The sequence below is a fragment of the Strongylocentrotus purpuratus genome, unplaced genomic scaffold (assembly GCF_000002235.5).
Source record: "Strongylocentrotus purpuratus isolate Spur 01 unplaced genomic scaffold, Spur_5.0 spur5_scaffold_19, whole genome shotgun sequence".
In the NCBI taxonomy this organism is placed as follows: domain Eukaryota; kingdom Metazoa; phylum Echinodermata; class Echinoidea; order Camarodonta; family Strongylocentrotidae; genus Strongylocentrotus; species Strongylocentrotus purpuratus.
The window spans coordinates 29,288,695-29,311,313 of NW_022145604.1; the positions used below are offsets into that span (position 1 = coordinate 29,288,695).

The following is a 22,619-nucleotide window of genomic DNA, read 5'->3' on the forward strand; positions in this document are numbered from 1 at the left end:
ATAATTTCACAGTTTTCATAATATCATATCTTAGTAACTTTATCTTTGAATGTATTCTCGCATTCGATATTGTTTAAACATTGCTATCGCTCGGATAGGACATTAAAATGAAGGCCCCGAGAAGAGCCACCACTTTTCCACGTTAGAAACCCATGCAGCCTTCTTATAAAATGGGAAATGTGCAGTGTGCAGGCCCACCTACACATTCCCATGATCAATTTTACTGGGCGAGGAGAGGCCCAAGGCTGACATAATTACATATTTTTTTCTCTTATTATATCCTCAAGCGAGGTTTTTATTTTCATAAATTCAATACATATTTACATTAATGACTCAATGAATGAGTGAAGCATAAAAATTAAAGTATAATCAACATTTCTTCCAGCTGTATTGTTTCCTTTGCTAACACATTCATATCTTAAAAATAATCTTAGCAACGACTTGAATTAAAAAACAAAGTTTGTGGGTAATAAACAGAACCCTTAACAATCTTTTATAAATTGCATATTGTGCATAATCATATAATAATTATTGATTCAGTTCGCTTTTCGCCTCCCATCCACAGGTGACACGAAATACTTAATAATAATGACAATAATGTGTAAGCTAGTTATTGTAAGCTGAACATAATAAATTCAGCCTTCGTTCGTACTGCCCCTGCATGCTCAGTATTTTCAATAAGCCATTTAGTTCAATTCAATATATTTGACAAATGAACTATAAGCAGATGCGTGTGCCTTTGTTTTATAGCCATATAGGGCAGGTATCCTTTTTGTTTGGACGTTATTGGGGAGGGGTTGTGTCGCGTGGGGCTATAATCTGAATCCCCCACCATTCTCTCTCTCTCTCTCTCTCTCTCTCTCTCTCTCTCTCTCTCTCTCTCTCTCTCTCTCTCTCTCTCTCTCTCTCTCTCTCTCTCTCTATATCTCTCTCTCCCTATCTCTCTCTCCATCTCTCCCTCTCTCTCTCTCTATGATATATAAATATGTATATGTCTCTCCCTCTTATCTTCCTACCTCCCTCCCTTACCACCCTTTTCTCTCTCTTTATAGAGTGAGAGACGGAGATATAAAGTTAGAGACGTAATACCAATCTTACAAATCACTCAATAAAGTAGTTTATTGTTCACTCGAGCATTTAATGTTGATTGCATATGTAAAGATATACAGCTACATATTTAATAAATACTTCTTTAAATGATCAGAATACAAAACTTTATAATCCTTTTTACCATATCGTGTTCACATCTCTCAAGTTTGCTAATACCAGCCAACATAATTTTACTTTAAGTTAGAATTGATCGATTTTGCACCTTTTCACAACTCAAATGGCTTTTGCTTTATACTCGGATATTGGTATAGCCGGACTCATTTTGTAAGAAGAGACTCTACAAGCGTTTCAAAGATATGACAAGTTCCAAATTTAATTATTTTGGAATAGTTTTTGCAACTGTTGAAGCGCTGTAAATTAAGAGTCATATAAACGTTTTTTTAAAAAAAAAAGAGATTTTCCAGGGCGTTTTATTCTCGACAATTCAAGACACATTGCAGTGGCTTGAAGTAATCATCATCAATCAGTGTTTTTAAATTGCAAAAAGGGATTTCGAAACGATATGACAGTTTTTTCTTCATTTTGATGAAAAGTACAAAGACAATTTCAAACGTATACGACAAGAGCACAGATCACTCATCACTGAAGCAACGTCGGGCTCTAGTAGGTTTTGTACAACACAGACACAGCAAAAGCACTCATTTACAATATATTAAAGTAGGTTGGCATACTGCATGCAGAAATAGTTCCATAGATTATAAATAGTATATATAATTGGGTGGGGGGGGGGGGCGTGGGGTTCTTGCATTCAATTTTTTTTCCATGTGAATCCCTTTTCTTTTTTCCCCTTTTTTTTGGGGGGGGGGGGGTTGTCTTGAAAACAATTGGGTGGGCTTAACACCCCCCTTAAAAAAACCTCTTGAACCTTTACTGGTATAGTGTGCAATGAGTTGATTAGCATTCTCAGGAGCTTGATAGCGAGGTCTGGCAGTACGCACTGGCTTAGTCGATTCCGAATCGTGCTTTTAGCTTTCGATGTTTGTCATAGATGTAATTATAGAGCTCGTAGTCGACAGCAAACAGTTTTGTGACGGTGTCATTAAGCTCCTGAGATAGGGGCTGCTTATTTTTCGTTTTGGTTGAATGAACTCTGCTGGTTTCTGTAGAATAAAGAGAAACGGAAGACAGATTTTTTAAAAAAAACTGATAGTAGTAGTGGTGGTTATTTTACTTGACTGCTAAGGAAGCATAAAATGCTTGTTATATATAGTAACCAGAGGACCAACGGCCTTAGGTCCTCTTCGAGGGACCTAATCGTCAACAAAATGAAACTTTTCCGTCATGAATTGTACAAAATCTGCTCCCTAGCGTTGGTTTTATTGAAGACAGTTCTCCACCCAATTGCCACTTGGTTAAATTCACTTTGTTTTTGTTTTTGCTTTTACCTCTAAATTTCGGACGAACTTTAAAATATATATATACAAAATAAGATAAACAATAGTTTTATCGCGTTCAGGCCATGCCAGTATGAAGGAATCGTATATTTGACTTACCTTCGTTCAGAAATGAAAGGTATAGCTCCGTCGTACCATTGTATATGTCTGGCATGAGATGTTCTAAGACTCTCAGAGATGCTTCATACTCTTCGGTGATACCGATGAAAGTATAGTATTTATCAATGTTTGACTTGGCCTGCTCCAAAGCCCACGTAGTGTTTTTCCTGTTATTAAAAAGAAAATACAGAGGAGAGTTAGAGAGAGAGAGAGAGAGAGAGAGAGAGAGAGCGAAAAGAAGAGACGGGAAGGGGTGTATTCAAATTTACATACAGCTCCTGAAATATGCACGAGAAGAGCATAATTTGGTTTTCATTTTCATTGTCCTCTTCTGTTAATAAATGAAAATCGCTCCCCCTTTACCTATTCATCTATCACTCTCCCCATAGGCGCGTACGCAGGGGGGGGGGGGGGGGGGGGGTTAAACCCACCCTTCAGTTTTTTTTTATGTGTGTATTATGTGTGTAATTTTTAGCTTTAAAAAAAAGTGTCCTCTTACCCCCCCCCCCCCCCCCGCTTATTCAGCGGCTGGCTGAGTCGTTGCGATTTTTTTTTGGGACCAAAAAAAAGTGCCCTCTTACCCCCCCCCCCCCCCCCCCGCTTATTCAGCGGTGGGCTGAGTCGTTGCGAAATTTTTTGGCCCGATTTCAAAATGTTAACCCCCCCCCCCCCCTTGAAAAAATCCTGCGTACGACACTGTCTCCCCACCCCTTCTACTTTTCCTCCCCTTACCCCTTCCTCAGCCGAATGAGGCGGGAAGGGGGCCTGGCTAGATTCTCTAAACTTTGTTTTTTGTGAGGAAAAACAATTTTTGTCATAATTATAGAGAAATTTTGTATCTTTCGGACCTTCAATCAAAAAGATTCTATTCTTTTTAGAAACAAATAAAAAAATAAAAAAATCAAGGACCGCATTTATACTTTCTCCACACTACCGAGGGAATTGGGCGACAACACGACATTGCTGTCCATGTTCCATTTTAATGTTTGTTTAAAAAGTGACCAGTCAACATTAACTATCATGGCGAAAAAACGCATTTTAAATCATCATAATCTCAGAATACAGATAAAATTATACTCACCCGCATCTTGGATTAAAACCGCAGAAAATTTGCGGATACATGCCCGCGTTGGTACACTCGTTATGTCCGTCTAGAATGCACTCTTCGATAGACTTATGTGAAAACGAGATAAAACAGAAATGATTTGAACATTTAAATTAATGATAATATTATTTAGAAATGTATTACGGCACATAACGTGTTTGTGTCACTTCCAAGGGAACTTGAATATTATTACCTCCGCTTTAAGATAAAGGTGAGTTCTGGTCATGCGATTGCATTGTGAAATAAAAGGTGTGAAATGGATCAGAACAAGTTGATCACGTAGCATGTAAGTAATGGTGTGTACTGCAAGGGTCTGGAGTCATCAAAATCATAATAAATTTGGCCCAGTCATGGTAAAGCAACAAGCACTGTACACACATGCAGAAAGATGTGTATGGGACTACACAAATGGTGTCGGGGCTACTAACTTTGATTTCCTTATCTTTCAATATGCTCATTACTCAGCCAGTATATTTTATTGTAAATTGTTTAGCAAATGATATTTATTTGTAATCTTGAACATTCAGTGTAAGTTTTGTTTGATTCTGAGAGAATTCATTTTCTTTTTTCTTACCAGAACTCAATTAAGTTTAGCTCCGGGAATCATAGCACTCAGTGTATTCAATGAATGGCGCATACCAGACACCCACTTCCTTCACAACCATGGGTCGAGAGAGGCAGATGTAAACAAAAAATAATAATAATAATACTTCGAAAGGGGGAGATAATGATGACTCAGACCAGTGACGTAGTATGGGTCCAATCATCGAGGGGCATCAGCAATATCAGGTTGGACCGCAGAGGCACCGGTACTATTGTTATGATGCTAATATTAATAATAATCATAATGATAATAATAATGATAATAAATACCAATAAAGATTTTGATAAAAATGATAAGAATAATAATATTGATATTAATAATAACATTATAAAGATATTGATAACGATAATGATGATAATACAAATCATAATTATAATTATAGTTACTAATACTATAATGATAAGAATAATATAGTATTAATGACTGCTTTGAGAGAAATAGTTGTTTTATTACGCTCAAGGGAAGGTTAGAATTGTGCTATTCCCCGAGGCTTGCCGAGGGGAATAGCCCAATTGTAACCTTCCCGAGAGCGTATGAAAACAACTATTTCTCGAATATTAAAGCAGTCATTAATACTTTTATATGCCGAAAAAAAATAGACTAAAAAATAAAAAATAAAAAATACTTTTTTTTTTTTGGTCGAAGATGAGATTCGAACTCTTGCGTACAAAAGGTGATTTATTTAAAGGCAGCGCCTCAGACCTCTCGGCCATCGCGCGTTATTAACTTGCATGGCAGTTTTGTACAATATATACATTAAAATGGATTGAAACCGGCTTCGCGTGTGATGAATGCTTCGCAAAAGCTCCATATACGGACTCTTCTTTTACTTTTGCAATGCATATTGGCACGAACTTAGATCAAGATCTATCGGCAGATGTTGTTTTTTTGTTTTTGAGAGTTAATTTTCGTCTTCATGTCAACAATGCAAGATAAAATTGTCGGTAAGATCGATCGAGATTCAATTGTATTGAAATTGCCGACCAATTTTTCGCACACGTATGGTATCCTCCATCGCTCAAACCATTTTTTAACATGTAAACCTATGGGGTAACCATGGAGACTGACCTATTTTTTTAATAACCATGGTTATTAAAAATATTGAAATGTTTTATGCATGGTTACCGGGAATTTTACAGGAACAGTTGAAGTTTATGAATGCAATTCGACCAATCAGATGGCTGGATTTCTTAAGTGAGGTATATAATATTACTTATATTGATAATAAAACATTAAATAGTAATAATATTGCTAATGATAATAATAACTACAATAATAATAATGACAATAATTCAAAAAATAATAATAATCTGGGTTTTCATAACGTGTCTCTAAAGTGTTTTACATTATTATCATACACTATTGGTCATAAAGGGTGGATCTGTCATCATTTTGTATTATAATAATCATATATTTGAAATACATGTGTTTCATTTTAATTGGTATTATGTTTGAGAATTTTTGACCGAATAAAATAACCAAAAAAAATTAAATGATTTTGACATTGATTTATTCCTAATAGATCTAGATAATAGTATACATTCTCATATTTTATTGAATAACAAGTGGCGAGTGTTTGTTTTGCGTGACTGCTAAAGCATGTGTATGATACTATGTTTATCAACTAGGGGACCTACGCCCTTAAGTCATAAATGACAGTAATGAGGATTAATGCCCCACAAAAGGGCACTTATATAGCATATCGACACAGTATTGATCCTGGGGCCTCACAGTTACGAGGCCATTGCTTTGCCACTGAATCATAACTGTACGCAGCGGGGGCTAGGGTAGGGGGCAGCCCCCACAAATTAAAAACCCAAAGAAAATGCAATAAATTATCAATAATTCATTGCATTTTCCCGCGGTCCCCAACAGAAAAAAATCCTCTGTTTGGCCATGATCCATAATATTCATCTTGGATCATCTGCTTATGAAATTCCATGATTTTCATTTTTCGTAATGTTTAAAAAATGGGGAAAGTCCAGTAATTCGTTGAAGAGGTTTGAAACTTTGCTCAATACATAAAAAAACAAGTATTGAATTAAACCAGGGACCCATTTAATAATTCTTATTTTCAATGACAAATGACGAAAATCAGTGACAAATCTGTTGATAACCAATCAGAAGCAAGGATTTCAGTAGCTTATGACAACTTTTGTGAAACGCCCCCAGGTCTCATATTATAGTCAATCTTTTTAAATATAGGCTTCGGATGCGGGTAATTATGCTTTATGGCATTATCACTTGCCGGCAGCCGATAAGTTATAAACTTACCATATTGTTTCGCTTTTCGCTTAGCATTCCTCGTTCTAGAAATCCATCTCCAAAACGATTGAAGTAGAACGCAGAAACCATACGTGAAACAGGGTCTCGTATGAAATTGATATAAACAGGTTGCGGACTGCAAAAATAAGTCAAACGAAAACAAATTAAATCGAATGAAAATGAATTAACGAATTCTCAACTTAATCATAATATAATGCATGCAGCCCACCGCTCCGAGAATAATTTTATAATATTTTTGCCAATCTCAATATTCGGTTACCCCTGCCTCGTTTTCAGGCAGTTTGATGGACCTCATTTTTGTTGGCACAGAATGGACATCGCAAACCATGAAATCAGTTATACGACAAGGCACATATTTCATCGAGAAGCGCGGATTAATTTAGTTTATAAAGTTGGAAGTTTATATGCGGGCAAGAAAATTCGCCCCCCCCCCCCAAAAAAAAAAAAAAATAATTGTGCTCGTACGCCTAAACGAAGTATTATTTACCTGGTAATAAATAAAAATATATTCAGTTATCAATTAATTTAAATTGTGACATAGTTTTATGGCATGATGCGCGGATGGGGACGGGAGGGGGGGGGGGGGGGGGGGGGGGGGGGGGGGGGGGGGAGGGTGGCTTTAATTTTATGACTTACTTATGTAACTGATGATGAAATGGCAGAAAGAAACCATGACCCTGAACATAAGCAGGCCTCTTGACACCCTTGATCAGACGCCTTATCTCGCCGATACTTCGTCTTTTTTCCTGCATGGGAGAGAGAAGAAGAAAAAAGAAACTTTCAAAAATCTTAATTTTTCCTTAAAGGGACTTGGTAACATTATTGAGATGGGAAAAAGTGGTGTTAAGGTAGTGACTTTAATGCTAGATGTACAATTAAAGATAATCTGAACATTTCAGTGAAAACGGACCATTATTAATGATACAAATTGGGAAAAACTGATCTGATCGATTCCTTAATTCTCCCAACTATATTTGAACAATTTATTTACATTTTATGTGAATTTAAATCGTCTTAAAGCAATAAATTGGCTCTCCATACCATTCCAGACTTTTAAGTGTTGGAAAGATTTTTAATAGCCTGTTTTATGTCTTTTTTATTATTCAAAAACGGTTGGGAAAATTCAAAAATGGTTGGGAAAATTTAGTGTTAAACACTGTTAGAGGGTGCTGAACAGTGACGTCTTCAAAGAAAACCATATATCTTCGTGGTTTGAGATTTTTTTTCAAGATTTTTTGCATGTCAGAGGGTTAGTACAGTAGGAGGAATATAATAAGTAACATTTTATACAAAAATTAAGCAATTGTTCCATCAATCTTCAACAATGTTACCGAGTCACTTTAAGAAATCATACAATCCCCCCTAAATATAATTATTGCAAATAAGTTTGTATACAACCTATGCATAAAATAAATCTATTTCGTCATCTATAACTAAGGTAATATAATATCTGTATAGAGCAAATTAGAAAAAGGAGCTCAGTGAGTGTTGCCCGTTTGTGTTTTACTGATGACAACTTCAAACAATTATAACTTTCCTATTTCCAATCGTATATTGCTCAAACTTTCACTTATTTGTTTCTCCCATTTTCTGCTTTTATTAAAACCAAGGTTGACTTCCCTTGTAGTGAAATTAAATCGAAAGTAATAAACGTCTTACTTTTGAAGATAGTTTATGTAAATCAGCCAAATCAACATTTTTTTGGTATTTCACACTTTTATTCCGCGTCAAAGAAATGAATGATATATTTCTTTTATTTATTGATTATTATTATTTCTAAGTTAAATGAGAAAAAGACTTACACGTTTGGGTCTATTTTCGTTCCTTAGACTGTAGCGATTATATTTAATGGAGCGATTGTTGAAGATCTTTCGGCTTGTATCTCCGAACGTCCGACTACCACATTTTGGTACGCTGTTGTATATAATTATGTGATCCTGAAATAGACAAACATTATATCAGCTTCACGAAATTGAGCAAAATGCACATCATCATATTCAGAATCAATTATGTATGCCTTTGGGGGTGGGGGGGGGGGCGGCGGAATATATTTTCAATTGTATGGTATCCTGTGTGTTTTCTATATTGATACATAATTGCACACATCAGCTAGTAAAAACAATGAACTCACTGCACAAACACGGTTACATTTTACAGGTATACATCGGCATTATGATAGGGGTCATCGTTCTAACATATTGGTGGATGGAAGAAAGAAAAAAATTGCCCTTTATTGGAGAGGGAGGGGATTCTTGAATTTTCTTTTCACGTTTCATTTTTATTCCTCCTATCCCCTTTTCACTCATGTACTCAATTTCCTTTATTTTCCTTTTCTCCTTTCAATAGACCGGCTTACTGTCACATTCAAAGTTATGGGTGTCTCTTTCCTATAGTATAGGGACATAGTGGCGAGTTATTCTATTAAACTGTTATTAATGAATGAACTACCAGTCTGCATACATTACTTGTTGCTATGTCGGGTAAGCTCCGGGCAAGCTTTACGGTTGTCAAGAACAACCTTATTTTGAACAATTTGCATACAATTTAAATATGTTAGTAAAGCTGGTCTTTAGCTAGCCAGGTGATAGTTGCAGTCTGAGCATGAGCAGATAAAGGTCATTACAGACCGAACTGTGAAATACACGGAGACAAAATACTGGATGCGTGCTCATGAAAGTTATGTAATCATTATTCAATTTTATGCACAAGCGGTGCACTCCATGGTACATACACAGGTGGACGTATGCTTTGAAAAGGAGAAACAAAGGCTATTTATGTAGCCAGGCGCGTACGCAGGGGGGGGGGGGGGGGGGGTTGAACCCCCCCCCTTTTGGTATTTTTATGTGTGTAAACCCCCCTAATAAAACCCAACCCCCCCCCCCCTTTTGGGTTTTTTTTTTTTTTTTTTTTTTTTAATTATAACAAAAAAAAAAAAAAAAATTATGCACATGGCTGACCTAAAAAAGGTAACCTTACTCCCCCCCCCCCACCAACGAAGAAAAATGTCAAATTTTCAAATTTGGAGACCCCCCCCCCCCCCCCCCCCCCAAAAAAAAAAAAAAAAAAAAAAAAAAAAAAAAAAAAAAAGTGTCCTCTTCCCCCCACCCCCCGCTTATTCAGCGGCTGGCTTAGTCGTTGCGATTTTTTTTGGACTCCAAAAAAAAAAAGTGTCCGCTTACCCTTAGTCCTGGGGGGGGGGGGGTCTCTCAAAGCCTTTTTTCAATGACAAAATATCAAAAATCAGTGATAAATCTGCTGATAACCAATCAGAAGCAAGGATTTCAGTAGCTTATAATACAAATTGTCGTTTGTCACTGATGATAAGTTTTGTGAAACGCCCCCCGGTTCGCTATGCCACTACTGTCTATGATGTCAAATTATTATAAATCTTATCTCAAAACGACTTACTTGTCCATGAACCACGTCACCGTATCGTGATTCTCCATGTTGTGTGGGTAGAGATATAGGCCTACTATTTCCTTCTGTGAGAGGAACATAGGAAAGTAATCATATGATTGAGTATATAAATCATATTGATAAATGGAATACGGATTTTTTTTTATTTATTTATTTTTATTCAGATGGTTTATAGTTGCCATTATATTGCAAATCTACTCAATACTCAAGTTGATTAATTTGTATTAAATAGATAAAATAATAAAATACTGAATATTAGATGTTTCTACAATTTGGTTGAATTGTTGTTATTTAACTATTACAGCACAAAGTCATAGTTATAATAGTATTTGATAATTATTCATATTCGTTTATTATGTTTGTATGTATCGTACACGTTTGGTAAGACAAACAAAGCTTATATCATATCTTATAATTATGATCGAAGGACGACAGAGAAAAAATACACGCTTATAATAACGAGAAATAAGGATAACAATGATAATAGCAAATATGAGAATATCTATGCTATTTTAATGATCAGAATTGTTTTTTGACTAAGAAAAGTGAAAGAATGATGGTTGCATGTGGAGATCGCGTACTAGTAACTGTACATTTTTTTTTTGTAGCTCTATATGCTGGCGTACAACATACAGGGTGCACCCTTTAAACGTTAATTTTGTTAAAGCCTTTTCCTGGTAATTTGACGAACTCTTATATGACTGCTATCTTCGACACACCTGATCCGTATGTCATGCATGTTGTTTTATAGGAAAATGATGTTCTACAAAAAAAAAAAAAATGTTATTGTGTCAATTATTGTGCCAAAGATGTTTTTAAAATTGCAGATCTCAAGTATTGCGCTCTTCTTGAGACACCTTATAATTTATAGTTCCGTATGCAAATCAAAAACATGGCCAGCGGGCGGAGTATTATACCCTCGAAAACCTCGATATAGTTGGCTTTTGTGCCAGATAATTCAACAACAGCAATGTCAATGTTTGCCTTACTACTTTCGTTGCTTGTCCGTACAAGCAGAAAGAACAATAACTGTTTTCAACTTGTTTGATTGTTTGAGTTTCATCCTGTATCTTTACATTGGACCTGAATGGCTGGCCGTTACGCTCTGTTATTCCATCATCCCATTTTAAAATTACTCTTTCTAACTTATACTTTTCTTTATAATTTTGTTGAGTTGAGATTGGTACAGGTTAATGGGAAACGTAACACAGTGGGTTTGTGTTCTTCTTAAAAACGACACTTTCTACACCAAATTTATTATGTTTCTTTATTAAGTGGCCTCTGGCTCTGTTAACCCCTATCCCACATTTTGATATTTATTGCTTCTTTTATACATTTTCTGCTTTTTATTCACTTATATGCGTGTTCCTATTTGTGTTGTTTTATTCGAATTGTAAATTTAAGGTGAACATTAATAGAGATATAAGGCAGACATTTTCGAATGAGAGGGGGGGGGGGGGAGCGATCGACAGGGAAGAAGGGAGTAACCAAGATAACAATACCATGATCTGATGATAAAAATATGACAATTTATGATATTCAAAGAACTACATTAAGTAACCTTTAATACATATTCCATCTGGATATTTTTTTTAAAGCAGCCGTGGATTTAACAAAAGGTGTTTTATTCATTTAATTTATTTTGCAAATAATACAATTAAAAAAATACAATTATCATGAGATTCGTAGTCCAAATCATATAATTGATAAAGGACAAATAATGTTCATTTTATTGGAGGAATTAAAATGGAATACGAAAAGAAGAAGAAAGCGAGTGGTTGCTTTGCATTGCAAATTTAGTTTCTAAATCTTTCAAATGCCTAGGCCTATTTTGAAATATTGATCTATAATATATTTGTCTTTGTTGTATTTCATGTTTTACCGTTTAAGTGGGAAGTTTTTTAATTTGAATTGAATTGAATTAACTTGTTTTATGGCTCAAGCGGATCCATAGAATAATGAAAGAACGAAGTCATGCATTAAGCAAATACGAATCGAAAATTTCAAATTTCAGTACGCTTTACATTTTTCCTCGGAATATTTCATTTTATTTTAATTCAAAAGACGTATATTATAGTAGATTTTTCCCCTTTGCAAGAATTTGTACCGATATTCAATCAAAGTTAGGTTCATGCAAAGTCATAAGTACAATTATCTTTAATGTAGTGAAAACAACAATAACAATATGATTAATAATGATAAAGATGATGATGATAATACAAACAACAACGACAACACCAACAATAATGATATTAAATATTATTATCATTTTCATGCTACTACTTCCACTTCTACTATACTTCTACTTCTACTACTACTAAAAATAATAATAATTATACTGCTACTACTTATAATAATAATGATAATAGCAATAATGTAGTAAAAATGATTTTAAGTTTATTTTTGCAATTATGTTAAGCACAATGGAATGCAATTTATCATAGTGTGAGCATGTTCCGTACTTATTTTAATCAACTATAGCCAATCAGTCGTTCAATCAATCAATCGATCAAAATTTAAAAACTCATATCAATCAATTAAACAAACAACAATCAAACAATCATTCAATCAATCAAACATTCACAAATTCAATCATTCAATCAAGCTAAGATTAAACAATTTAGTCAGTCAATCAAGCAAATATTTAAACATGCAATCATTCAATCAATTCAAACGTTCACAAATTCAATCAGACAATCAAGCAAACATTCAACAATTTAGTCAGTCAATCAAGCAAATATTTAAACATTCAATCATTCAATCAATTCAAACGTTCACAAATTCAATCATTCAATCAAGCAAAGATTAAACAATTTAGTCAGTCAATCAAGCAAATATTCAAACATTCAATCATTCAACCAATCAAACATTCACAAATTCAATCAGTCAATCAAGAAAACATTCAACAATTTAGTCAGTCAATCAAGCAAATATTCAAACATTCAATCATTCAACCAATCAAACATTCACAAATTCAATCAGTCAATCAAGCAAACATTCAAAAGTTCAATCAGTCAATCAAGCAAACATTCACATATTCAATCAGTCCATCAAGCAAATATTCACATATTCAATCAGTCAATCAAGCAAATATTCACAAATTCAATCAGTCAATCAAGCAAACATTCACAAATTCAATCAGTCAATCAAGCAAACATTCACATATTCAATCAGTCAATCAAGCAAACATTCACAAATTCAATCAGTCAATCAAGCAAACATTCACAAATTCAATCAGTCAATCAAGCAAACATTCACATATTCAATCAGTCAATCAAGCAAACATTCACAAATTCAATCAGTCAATCAAGCAAATATCCACAAATTCAATCAGTCAACCAAGCAAACATTCACAAATTCAATCAGTCAATCAAGCAAACATTCACAAATTCAATCAGTCAATCAAGCAAATATTCAGTCGATCAATCAATTAATCAATCAAGCAATCACATGTGCAGTGATGTGCAATAAATAAATCAAGCAATCAGTCAAAACAAAAATTCAATCAACCATACAATCAATCAATCATAGACCAATTTACCAACCAATCAACTTACCAAACAATAGTAACCAACCAATCAACAACTTAACATTCAATCAAACCGAAGAATCATACTAACCCGCATTTGTTTTTCGATGAGATCTGATTTCCATCTTCGTCAAGTCTTGGACATGCATCGCTTCTTCCTTCAATAAGGGCTTAAACTTAAACACAACAACACTCCCAAAGATGAAAGATAGTAGAAATATAATCACTTTCTTCTTCGATTTCATCTTTATCAAATGATTAGCTGCTTACCAAATGTGACAATTGCTTTATTAATTATAATTAGGTCCGATGATGAAGAAATGATTTAACATGTGAGAACATCATTGTTAAAATACAAAATTGAATCCCAGTTTAAGATAGTAAGAGGCGAGTACGCACTGGACCTGCGATGGACCTACGCTGGACAATTTAAATCCTGTATTTCAACAGACAGCATAACCAAGGATATATTGTATTCTTTGAGTTTATTCAGGTCTATGCTGTGCGAAGGCTTCCGTCTTTAATACAGTTCGAAGCAGTCGGACTTGCGATGGACCTACGCTGGACAATTTAAATCCTGTATTTCAACAGACAGCATAACCAAGGATCTATTGTATTCTTGGAGTTTATTCAGGTCTATGCTGTGCGAAGGCTTCCGTCTTTAATACAGTTCGAAGCCTTACTTTTATAAAGTAAACAACTTGTTTTCGCTAAACCGCTACAAAACAGTCTCAGCTAAACTGTAAAATCTTGCTTCAGAAACCACCAAATGAATGATTGAAAAGTCAAAATGAAGAAGAAGTGTTGTTCTAAATCATAAAATATATTGCAGTTTGTTGTTATACCAAACGCTGAACGCCGTTTCTTTGTTTTTGTTAATCTGAAGATCGATACCTGCCGATAAATCAAAGTATATCAAAATATGGTACTATGGGCCTATTCAAGTTCAAGCTGAAAAGCAGCACTAGTAGACGGTGCAGAAAAGCAAAACGCAAAAGGAGGGGGTAAGAATTGTATTCATTTTTTCTTCAAAAAAATGAGAGGGGGCCGGAGGGGGGGGGGGGCGTTAACCCCAAAAACACCCCCCCCCCCCCCTTTGCGTACGCGTCTGCTGACATACATACATATTTTACAGCCTGGTAATACACAAGAAACAAGCTAGAGTTCGATGAACATTATGAATGTCATTTGTTGAATTTGATCCCTCGATGTTGACATGAGCGATAAGTGAAATCGTTTTTGGATGTTCAAACTTTGATAAAGATTTAACTGTCAGCTGCTGTCTATTATAAGAAAGGGTGAACATAGAGTTCGTATTCCTACGCTAGTATATTAACAACTTAATTTGGTTACTAGTTTTGGATTAAGATCATTAAATGAAAATAATGTTCAAGTAGAGAAAAATAGAGGAAATTTGAGGCGATTTTTTTTTCCAGCTGACAAGCTATATAGTAGGCAGGTAGGTGGGCAGGGCTCAAGCTTACCCTTACAACAATCGCCATCGATCGGTTCTGGGCCATATAGTGTACCCCTTCATCTAATCCATATTGATACGCCAAATGCCCGTGGCCTTATGGATACGCCCTCTTTATGACTAGTCTGCCACCAGATGAGAGGGCCCCTATCAATTATCATCATCAGCAGCAGCAGTATTATGATCATCATGACCATCATTATCATCATTATTATCATCACTGTGGGAATATCTAATAACGTCTTTATACAAGACTACTGAAACTGAACAAGACTTTAAAGGTTTGGACAGTGTTTATTTGGGTTTAATAGTAAACTGGAATGGACTCGGGACTCGAAGAACACAATTAAGGAGAATATCCGTGAACTCTTAAACAGGATTATATTTCGGATTTTTATTGGATTTGAAACTATTTGGAAATCAATAAGAACTCTTGAACTGTTGATAATAAGCTTGGGGGGAGATGTGGGAATATCTAATAACGTCTTTATACAAGACTATATATTTGCAACGTTGAAACGACGACACGAAGTGAAAGTAAAACATAACCAAATCGTACTACCCTTTTGTGTCCATTCTCCTTTTGTCGTCTGAATAATACTACAATCACCACCACCATCATCATCAACTGGTTGGGTGTGGCAGCCCCGCCTGCCCAGTCGCAGATCAAAGGAAAGGAGGCCGGGGAGGGGGGTGTTGATTAAAAACAACAGGGGGGTTCAACTCCGCTTCTGCATCCGTCTAGCCATGGGGAAATTTTGGAGGGTCAAAAGTGCACACTGCTTCCATTTATCGTGTATTAGCCTATGAAGACGACAAGTGTTTAGTGCACCAGCGAAATGGGGATTTTGGACTGCGCGCAGCGCGCAAAATATTTAAATTAAAATTTTGAATATTCATGAGCTCTTTTCCACTTATTAGCATATTATCGCAATGAAAAAAAGACAATGCGCATGCGTTACTATATCGACAGAATCCTAATTGGGCCGGATATATAAATGTAGAACAAAAGTCAGAGTTGGGGAGGTGTGTGTGGGGAGGAGGGGGGGGGGGGGGGGGGGGGGGGGGGGGGAGGGGAAAGACTTTTAAATGGTTGACTTAATTAGTTGGGGCCACAAACTTCACTGTCACTAGGATGGAAAGTACATTTAAAAAAATTCAGTTCAGTTAAAAGGCAAAAATAATGACCCCATTTCACTCAATTCATTTTTTACCTCTTTTTTTTTGTTCGTTTATTAACTTAAATATTTTTTAAATCAGACAAATTGCACCGATCATTTAGCCCACTTTACAAGTGATATTTTCATATTGTTAGTGTCCAATTAATGAATCATTCTCACCTCGACTTCAATGATCTTCATATTGTGCCCCATCCCCAATGAAATTTCAATTTTGTCTCGTTCTTTTCATTCTTGCATTCGTCGCCACTGATTTTTTTTTAATTCCCCCTCCCCCCAACAGTAACATTTTCAATACAGAGACCCCTTCTAATAGTGACATTTCCATAGGCTCTATTACCTATTACCTATGCTTTCATCATTTCGGCATCGACTTATTCTTTATTTAACCCCCCTCCCCTCATCTTTATTGTAAACCATTTTTTATACTGCATTTATACATTAGTCTTGCCCACTCTCTTGTTACATTTCCGCTTTCTCTCTCATTAGGAAAGATGGTTAAATCTATCTCGCTGATGCCAGATATAAACAAACATCAAAAGGTCGAACACCATACTCAATTCTACACAAGACTGCATCAGCCCCCATCTCACCTCAGTCATACAGCATTATCATTACAGAGTGCCTACATCATCATAATCACCAGCATCATCACATATATTTCACAAAATAAGAAAATGAAAAGAACAGAATTCAGCAGTATTAACTGATTTATTAACATTTATGAACTCATTTATCAACATATTTTGTTTCTATAAAGTCTTTTTAAATCCAACATGACATCAACAAAATGATGACAAATGGATGGGGGGAGGGGGGTGCTGTCTCTTGAATTCAAATCTTTCAGTTGTAAAAATTTACTGTAGATTTTGAAGAAAAAAATATTCCAATAATATCAACATGCTATTTTATTATGTAAAGCACAGGTATATACTGAGTTTTATGAGTACTTTATCTTACATTGGACATTATTGTTGTTGTTTTTACTACTACCTGTATTATCATTATTATTATTGCTATTATCATGATCATTGTCATTATTGTTACTATTTTTAATATTGTTATTATTATTAATATTAATTATATTAATACAGTCTTACTATTGAACTACATCATTTTATCCCCCTCCCCTTCAATTTACTATCCAGTTCAGCATCACTCATATTTTTGTCAGAACTTGACTTAAGATTAAATATATCAAAAGACTATGTTACATGTACACGCATTTAAAAGAACAAATGATTACTTTCATGATCCTCGATATATCTTCTTCTTCTTCTTCTGGTAATCTTCAAAAGGCGTTGTAGCCTATCAGGAAGATGAACTAATACTAAAGATTACAAGTGGTGTGAGGAAGACAGATTGTTTCTAAGTGGGATAAGGATAATAGATGCCTCAGAAGTAGTCCCTGGCAGTTCTCTGGACTGTCAGCATGCACTATATTTGCTGGAAGTCAGTTCCATTAACTTTGGGACAGAGTGTTGGGCACATACAAACTTGTCTACCTATGTCGCTTCTGGCTTGGTGCAACTGGAGGGTCATGTCATGGTACTTCCTGCTCGTGATTTGTTAAAGCCCGTTTGGTCTAGTTTGGTCTGGGGGATAAGACCACCCTGCAAGGTCACTGACAGGTGGTTATCTCATCAAATCAGCTCTCAATTAATATAAGAAAAAGAGGATCATGGGGGACCAACAGGCACAGATTAGGCATTGTTTGATATATAGAGGGCGCAAGTAGGTATAAGTAGTGCAGTGGCAAAATTTTCAAGGAAGAGCGGAGAGACCATCGACTATCTTGTGCACCATTCCAGTCTTCTTGCAGAGTGCCTTGTAGTTGTAGATATAGTAGGCAACTAAAAGGTGCTGATCATCTCAGTCAAACTGCTGCTTCTCTTGTGGTCCCCATTGTGAAGTAGCGTCCTGGACATCTGAGATGTTGTAGGGATCCCAGACACCGGAACAGTTCTCAAGATGAGGGTGGACTAGGGACTTGTACAAAAGAAGCCTGGGTATCAAACCTTCTGCATGGGACAACCTGAATAATAAAAACAAAAAGAGAGGAGAAATCAAATAAGATTAAAACTGCTGCATTATATTGGATTTTCAAAAATAGTACCTCCCCACTTTTGTTTAGGTCTTGCATTTTAATTTTACTAAAAAATGATAAACTTATGTCTATCTGATAGGGCCTTTTTTAAGAGAAGAGTAGAGGTTTAGATGTATTTCCAATTATTTTAAAAGTAATTTCCAATTTATTTTAAGTTATTATTTGCTAGACTTTTGTGAACAAAAGTTTGTTATATATAATGTAATATTTAGGAAAAAATGCCTTTGAGTATGTCTTTTAATATGATGAGAGAATAAACTGTAGCAACACCATAGTTTGTCACCTAAATAAAGCTAGAGAATAAATGAGAATTACCAGATATAATGCAACACAAGATGACAGTTCCCCAAATCTTTGTATATAGTCCAAGTCGAGTGCGGTGTTCGCATGGGCTTAGATTATACAGCCTGAATATTTTTGAACTTCATACAAACATACCTTGCCAGAGTTCAACTTAGGTGTCTTGTTCCTGATTAGATCTACACCATAACATTTGATGATCAGGTCCTGGTGGTCTTTGTTGCACTTCTGTGATCATTATCTGCTTCTTTGTTCCATAGGATCTACAATTAAAAGAAAACAGAAACTTAGTAAGGTTCCTGCTAATATCAAATGCATGCATTAGTTATCAGTTTATAACTTTGTTCATGTCCTAGAGAAAGAAATATCCATGTCATATGTAGGGTTGGATCCAGAATTCTCACCGACATAAAAGGGGTGGCATAAAATCCTGAAAATAAACCAATTATTTCAAACAAGGCACAATGACATAACTAAGAGCGAAATCAGGGGAAGTGGGAGGGGGGGGGGGGGGGGAGGAGATACCTTTTTTGTTTTGTTTTTGTTGTTGTTGGTAGATCTAGCCTAGATCTACATTCAAACTAAGCTGAATCTGGACCTGGATCACAATAATGACACATGCGCACGACTAGTCTAGTAGTGGAGCAAAACGAGCCTAGACCCATGGCTATGGAAGTCTTTGCTAAGCTATGGCATAACACAAGCTATAGATCTAGATCTAATTGCCTATTTTTAATATTATTAGTAGACCCTACTAGTAAGGGGCTTTAGACCTACATCTAGACCCGTCCCTATGCCACATCTGAATAAGGGGACACAGAATGATTGTGCACCCCCCCCCCCCCTCCATAACTTCCACATTGACCCACCTAAACCAGGCATTTAGGTCTAGATTTCTAGTCTTTTTATTTTTATTAGAATGCATTAGGCCTAGAATCTAGCCCTAGATATAGGTCTATACTAGATGCGGGGTTAATTGCTGTTTATACTTAGTTAAGTGCTAGATCTAGACTAGACGGTAGACCTAGCCTAGCCTAGGCTCTGCTTAATATTAGGGTGTCTGATCGCGCACCCGATGTTGTGTGCTAAAATTCTTCCCATAGAGATTACACGCATCCCTATGCAGCCTACGTGCATTGCGCGACCATGCAAAAAAAGTCAAATTTTTTTTTTCAAATCGAGATTCAAACCTTTATCAGTTGTGATCCTGAAGGTGATAATCAATGAATGAGGTGTCATATGAAAGAGCAGGTGAATTCCAATATTTCCAAAGGGGCGTAGCCCCCGAAATTCTAAAAATATCTTGGTCAAAACAGCAATTTAAACATTGTGTCCTGGCTAACTCTGAGGTTTGTCACTTTTGAGATATGACGCCCCGATCGATAAGTAGTCCCAGTCCTAAGGAACAATTCTATGTGATTATATTTTCGCTAGCCCCCAGGGATCACAACTGATAACAGTTTAAAAATACCCTTCTCGCTATTTGGTGGATCAGCTAATTAGGAGGCGTGCGCTCCGCTCAGTCCAAACCATGGTTACATCGCGTAACATCTCCGCGCACGAACGAAACCCCAAATTCAATTACACGTTATAGTGACTGAAATTATGGTTGGCAATTCCCTCGATAAACCCGGAAGTGAATACACGTTATAGTCAATGGCAATATCGCGGAGACAACGTGCGTTGTCTCCGCGATATTGCCATTGACTATAACGTGCATTCACTTCCGGGTTTATTGTGTGACGAACGCCAACCATACTAGTCAATCGCACATGTCGCGGAGACAGCGTAGCTCAAGCTGCAAGTCGCGGATTGGCTTAGCAGCATGCGTACGATATGCATACGCTTGCATATCGCGCGATACAGCTGTTTGGCTAAATTTAGCAAAACAACATCACTCTGCGTGGACGTCTTTTTCGTCGATTTTGACCAAAATGATATGAATATACCAGCGTGTTGGAGGGGCTGTAACTTTTGATAGAAACATCGGTGAGACTTGAAATTTGAAATGTATTATTCTGATAACATTTTTTATTCAAATATCAAACAAAAATGGTGAAAAACGATCCCAAATTGAAAATTGAAAAATCGTTCAGACACCCTATTAATATAGCCTTAGCCCGAATTTTTCTGTCTCTTTCGTTCGTTAGCCTCTGATTTGGGTAGGTCAGCTAAAGAGAGGAGGCGACCCTACCCAAATCAGAGGCTAACGAACGAAAGAGACAGAAAATTCAGGCTAGACTATGCTATGAATACTAGTCTAGTAGAGGTCTAGGCTTTACAGTAACACACTGTAAAGTTATAGCCACGCCACCTCAGGATACGCAGTCGCTTCTTGGTGGAGTGTTACAGCCGGCTAGCACCGGCGAATTGAAAATCATAAACCGCTCGACGAGATCTCGTCGGCTTGGACTAGCAATGAGCCATTTGCGCAGTCTACAACAGGTCCACATCTACGACCGATTACTATCGGTAATCAAGCTATGAACTGAACTTAAAATTATGAGATGTGCTCTAATGAAATAACCTACGGTAAAATCCTGATTGTTTCTAAAAATATTACCGTCGATGATTTATATTACTAGTTCATTCAATCAGTTAATATTCTTTGGTCAGAAGAAAGAAAAGAGGATGGGGTAGGGGGTTAACCGGGTAATACGTTGTGACAATGCGGAGAGCCGCTCACTGCAATGACGAACACATCACAATCATTTCAGAGACCTTCACACAAAATGGATCTTTACTTACTTTTCTTGATATCATAGGGTATCACTTCGATGTCAATGTTCGCCTGAAGATTTTCTGCTTCACTGAGATGTACTTGACAAACTTCTATTATAATAGAAATTCACTTAAAAGAAAAATGTTTCATTGTTCGTAATTGAATAACTTGAAAGTTGCAGTTCATACAACCGCCATTTTCGTGGTCAAATCGTAGGGAATTCTGGGAATGCAAAAAATGTTTTATGCATGACCTAATACATAAAACATTTTGTCGATGGCCAATCAACAAACAGAAGTTGGCGTATTTTTGACGTCATTGCTCATGAATATTCATTGACCCTCCAAAACCGTCGTTCAAATCGGACAAAACCCCCATAATGCATCCAATGCAAAACCTATGAAATGTCAAAGGTCACGATTTTAGTTGGCCCTCTAGTCCTCCTACGGAGGACATACTGTGCAGGGGGGTTCAACTCCGCTTCTGCATCCGTCTAGCCATGGGGAAATTTTGGAGGGTCAAAAGTGCACACTGCTTCCATTTATCGTGTATTAGCCTATGAAGACGACAAGTGTTTAGTGCACCAGCGAAATGGGGATTTTGGACTGCGCGCAGCGCGCAAAATATTTAAATTAAAATTTTGAATATTCATGAGCTCTTTTCCACTTATTAGCATATTATCGCAATGAAAAAAAGACAATGCGCATGCGTTACTATATCGACAGAATCCTAATTGGGCCGGATATATAAATGTAGAACAAAAGTCAGAGTTGGGGAGGTGTGTGGGGAGGAGGGGGGGGGGGGGGGGGGGGGGGGGGAGGGGGAAAGACTTTTAAATGGTTGACTTAATTAGTTGGGGCCACAAACTTCACTGTCACTAGGATGGAAAGTACATTTAAAAAAATTCAGTTCAGTTAAAAGGCAAAAATAATGACCCCATTTCACTCAATTCATTTTTTACCTCTTTTTTTTGTTCGTTTATTAACTTAAATATTTTTTAAATCAGACAAATTGCACCGATCATTTAGCCCACTTTACAAGTGATATTTTCATATTGTTAGTGTCCAATTAATGAATCATTCTCACCTCGACTTCAATGATCTTCATATTGTGCCCCATCCCCAATGAAATTTCAATTTTGTCTCGTTCTTTTCATTCTTGCATTCGTCGCCACTGATTTTTTTTTAATTCCCCCTCCCCCCAACAGTAACATTTTCAATACAGAGACCCCTTCTAATAGTGACATTTCCATAGGCTCTATTACCTATTACCTATGCTTTCATCATTTCGGCAT

The 22,619-nt window shown here is 36.3% G+C and overlaps 1 protein-coding gene and 1 long non-coding RNA gene across 3 annotated transcripts; both read right to left on the reverse strand.

The window, feature by feature from the left end:
- Nucleotides 1-1,117: 1,117 nt before the first annotated feature.
- LOC589215 (uronyl 2-sulfotransferase) lies at nucleotides 1,118-14,142 on the reverse strand. 2 transcript variants are annotated; one of them, XM_030990813.1, is made up of 9 exons: nucleotides 14,101-14,142; nucleotides 13,636-13,959; nucleotides 10,007-10,080; nucleotides 8,401-8,535; nucleotides 7,235-7,344; nucleotides 6,587-6,713; nucleotides 3,685-3,776; nucleotides 2,604-2,770; nucleotides 1,118-2,210 (listed from the first exon to the last, which is right to left on the reverse strand). In XM_030990813.1, exons 2-9 carry the CDS (start codon nucleotides 13,787-13,789, stop codon nucleotides 2,053-2,055), a joined length of 1,017 nt encoding a protein of 338 aa, XP_030846673.1. In that variant the 5' UTR covers nucleotides 13,790-13,959; nucleotides 14,101-14,142; the 3' UTR covers nucleotides 1,118-2,052. The 2 variants fall into 2 exon arrangements, with proteins under 2 accessions (XP_030846673.1, XP_793957.4); XM_788864.5 differs by having other exon boundaries at nucleotides 13,636-14,121.
- Nucleotides 14,143-17,235: 3,093 nt separating this feature from the next.
- Nucleotides 17,236-21,381, reverse strand: LOC115926195. The gene is made up of 3 exons (XR_004065012.1): nucleotides 21,352-21,381; nucleotides 18,742-18,866; nucleotides 17,236-18,231 (listed from the first exon to the last, which is right to left on the reverse strand). It is a non-coding gene; the product is annotated as an uncharacterized LOC115926195 (long non-coding RNA).
- Between the last annotated feature and the right edge of the window lie 1,238 nt (nucleotides 21,382-22,619).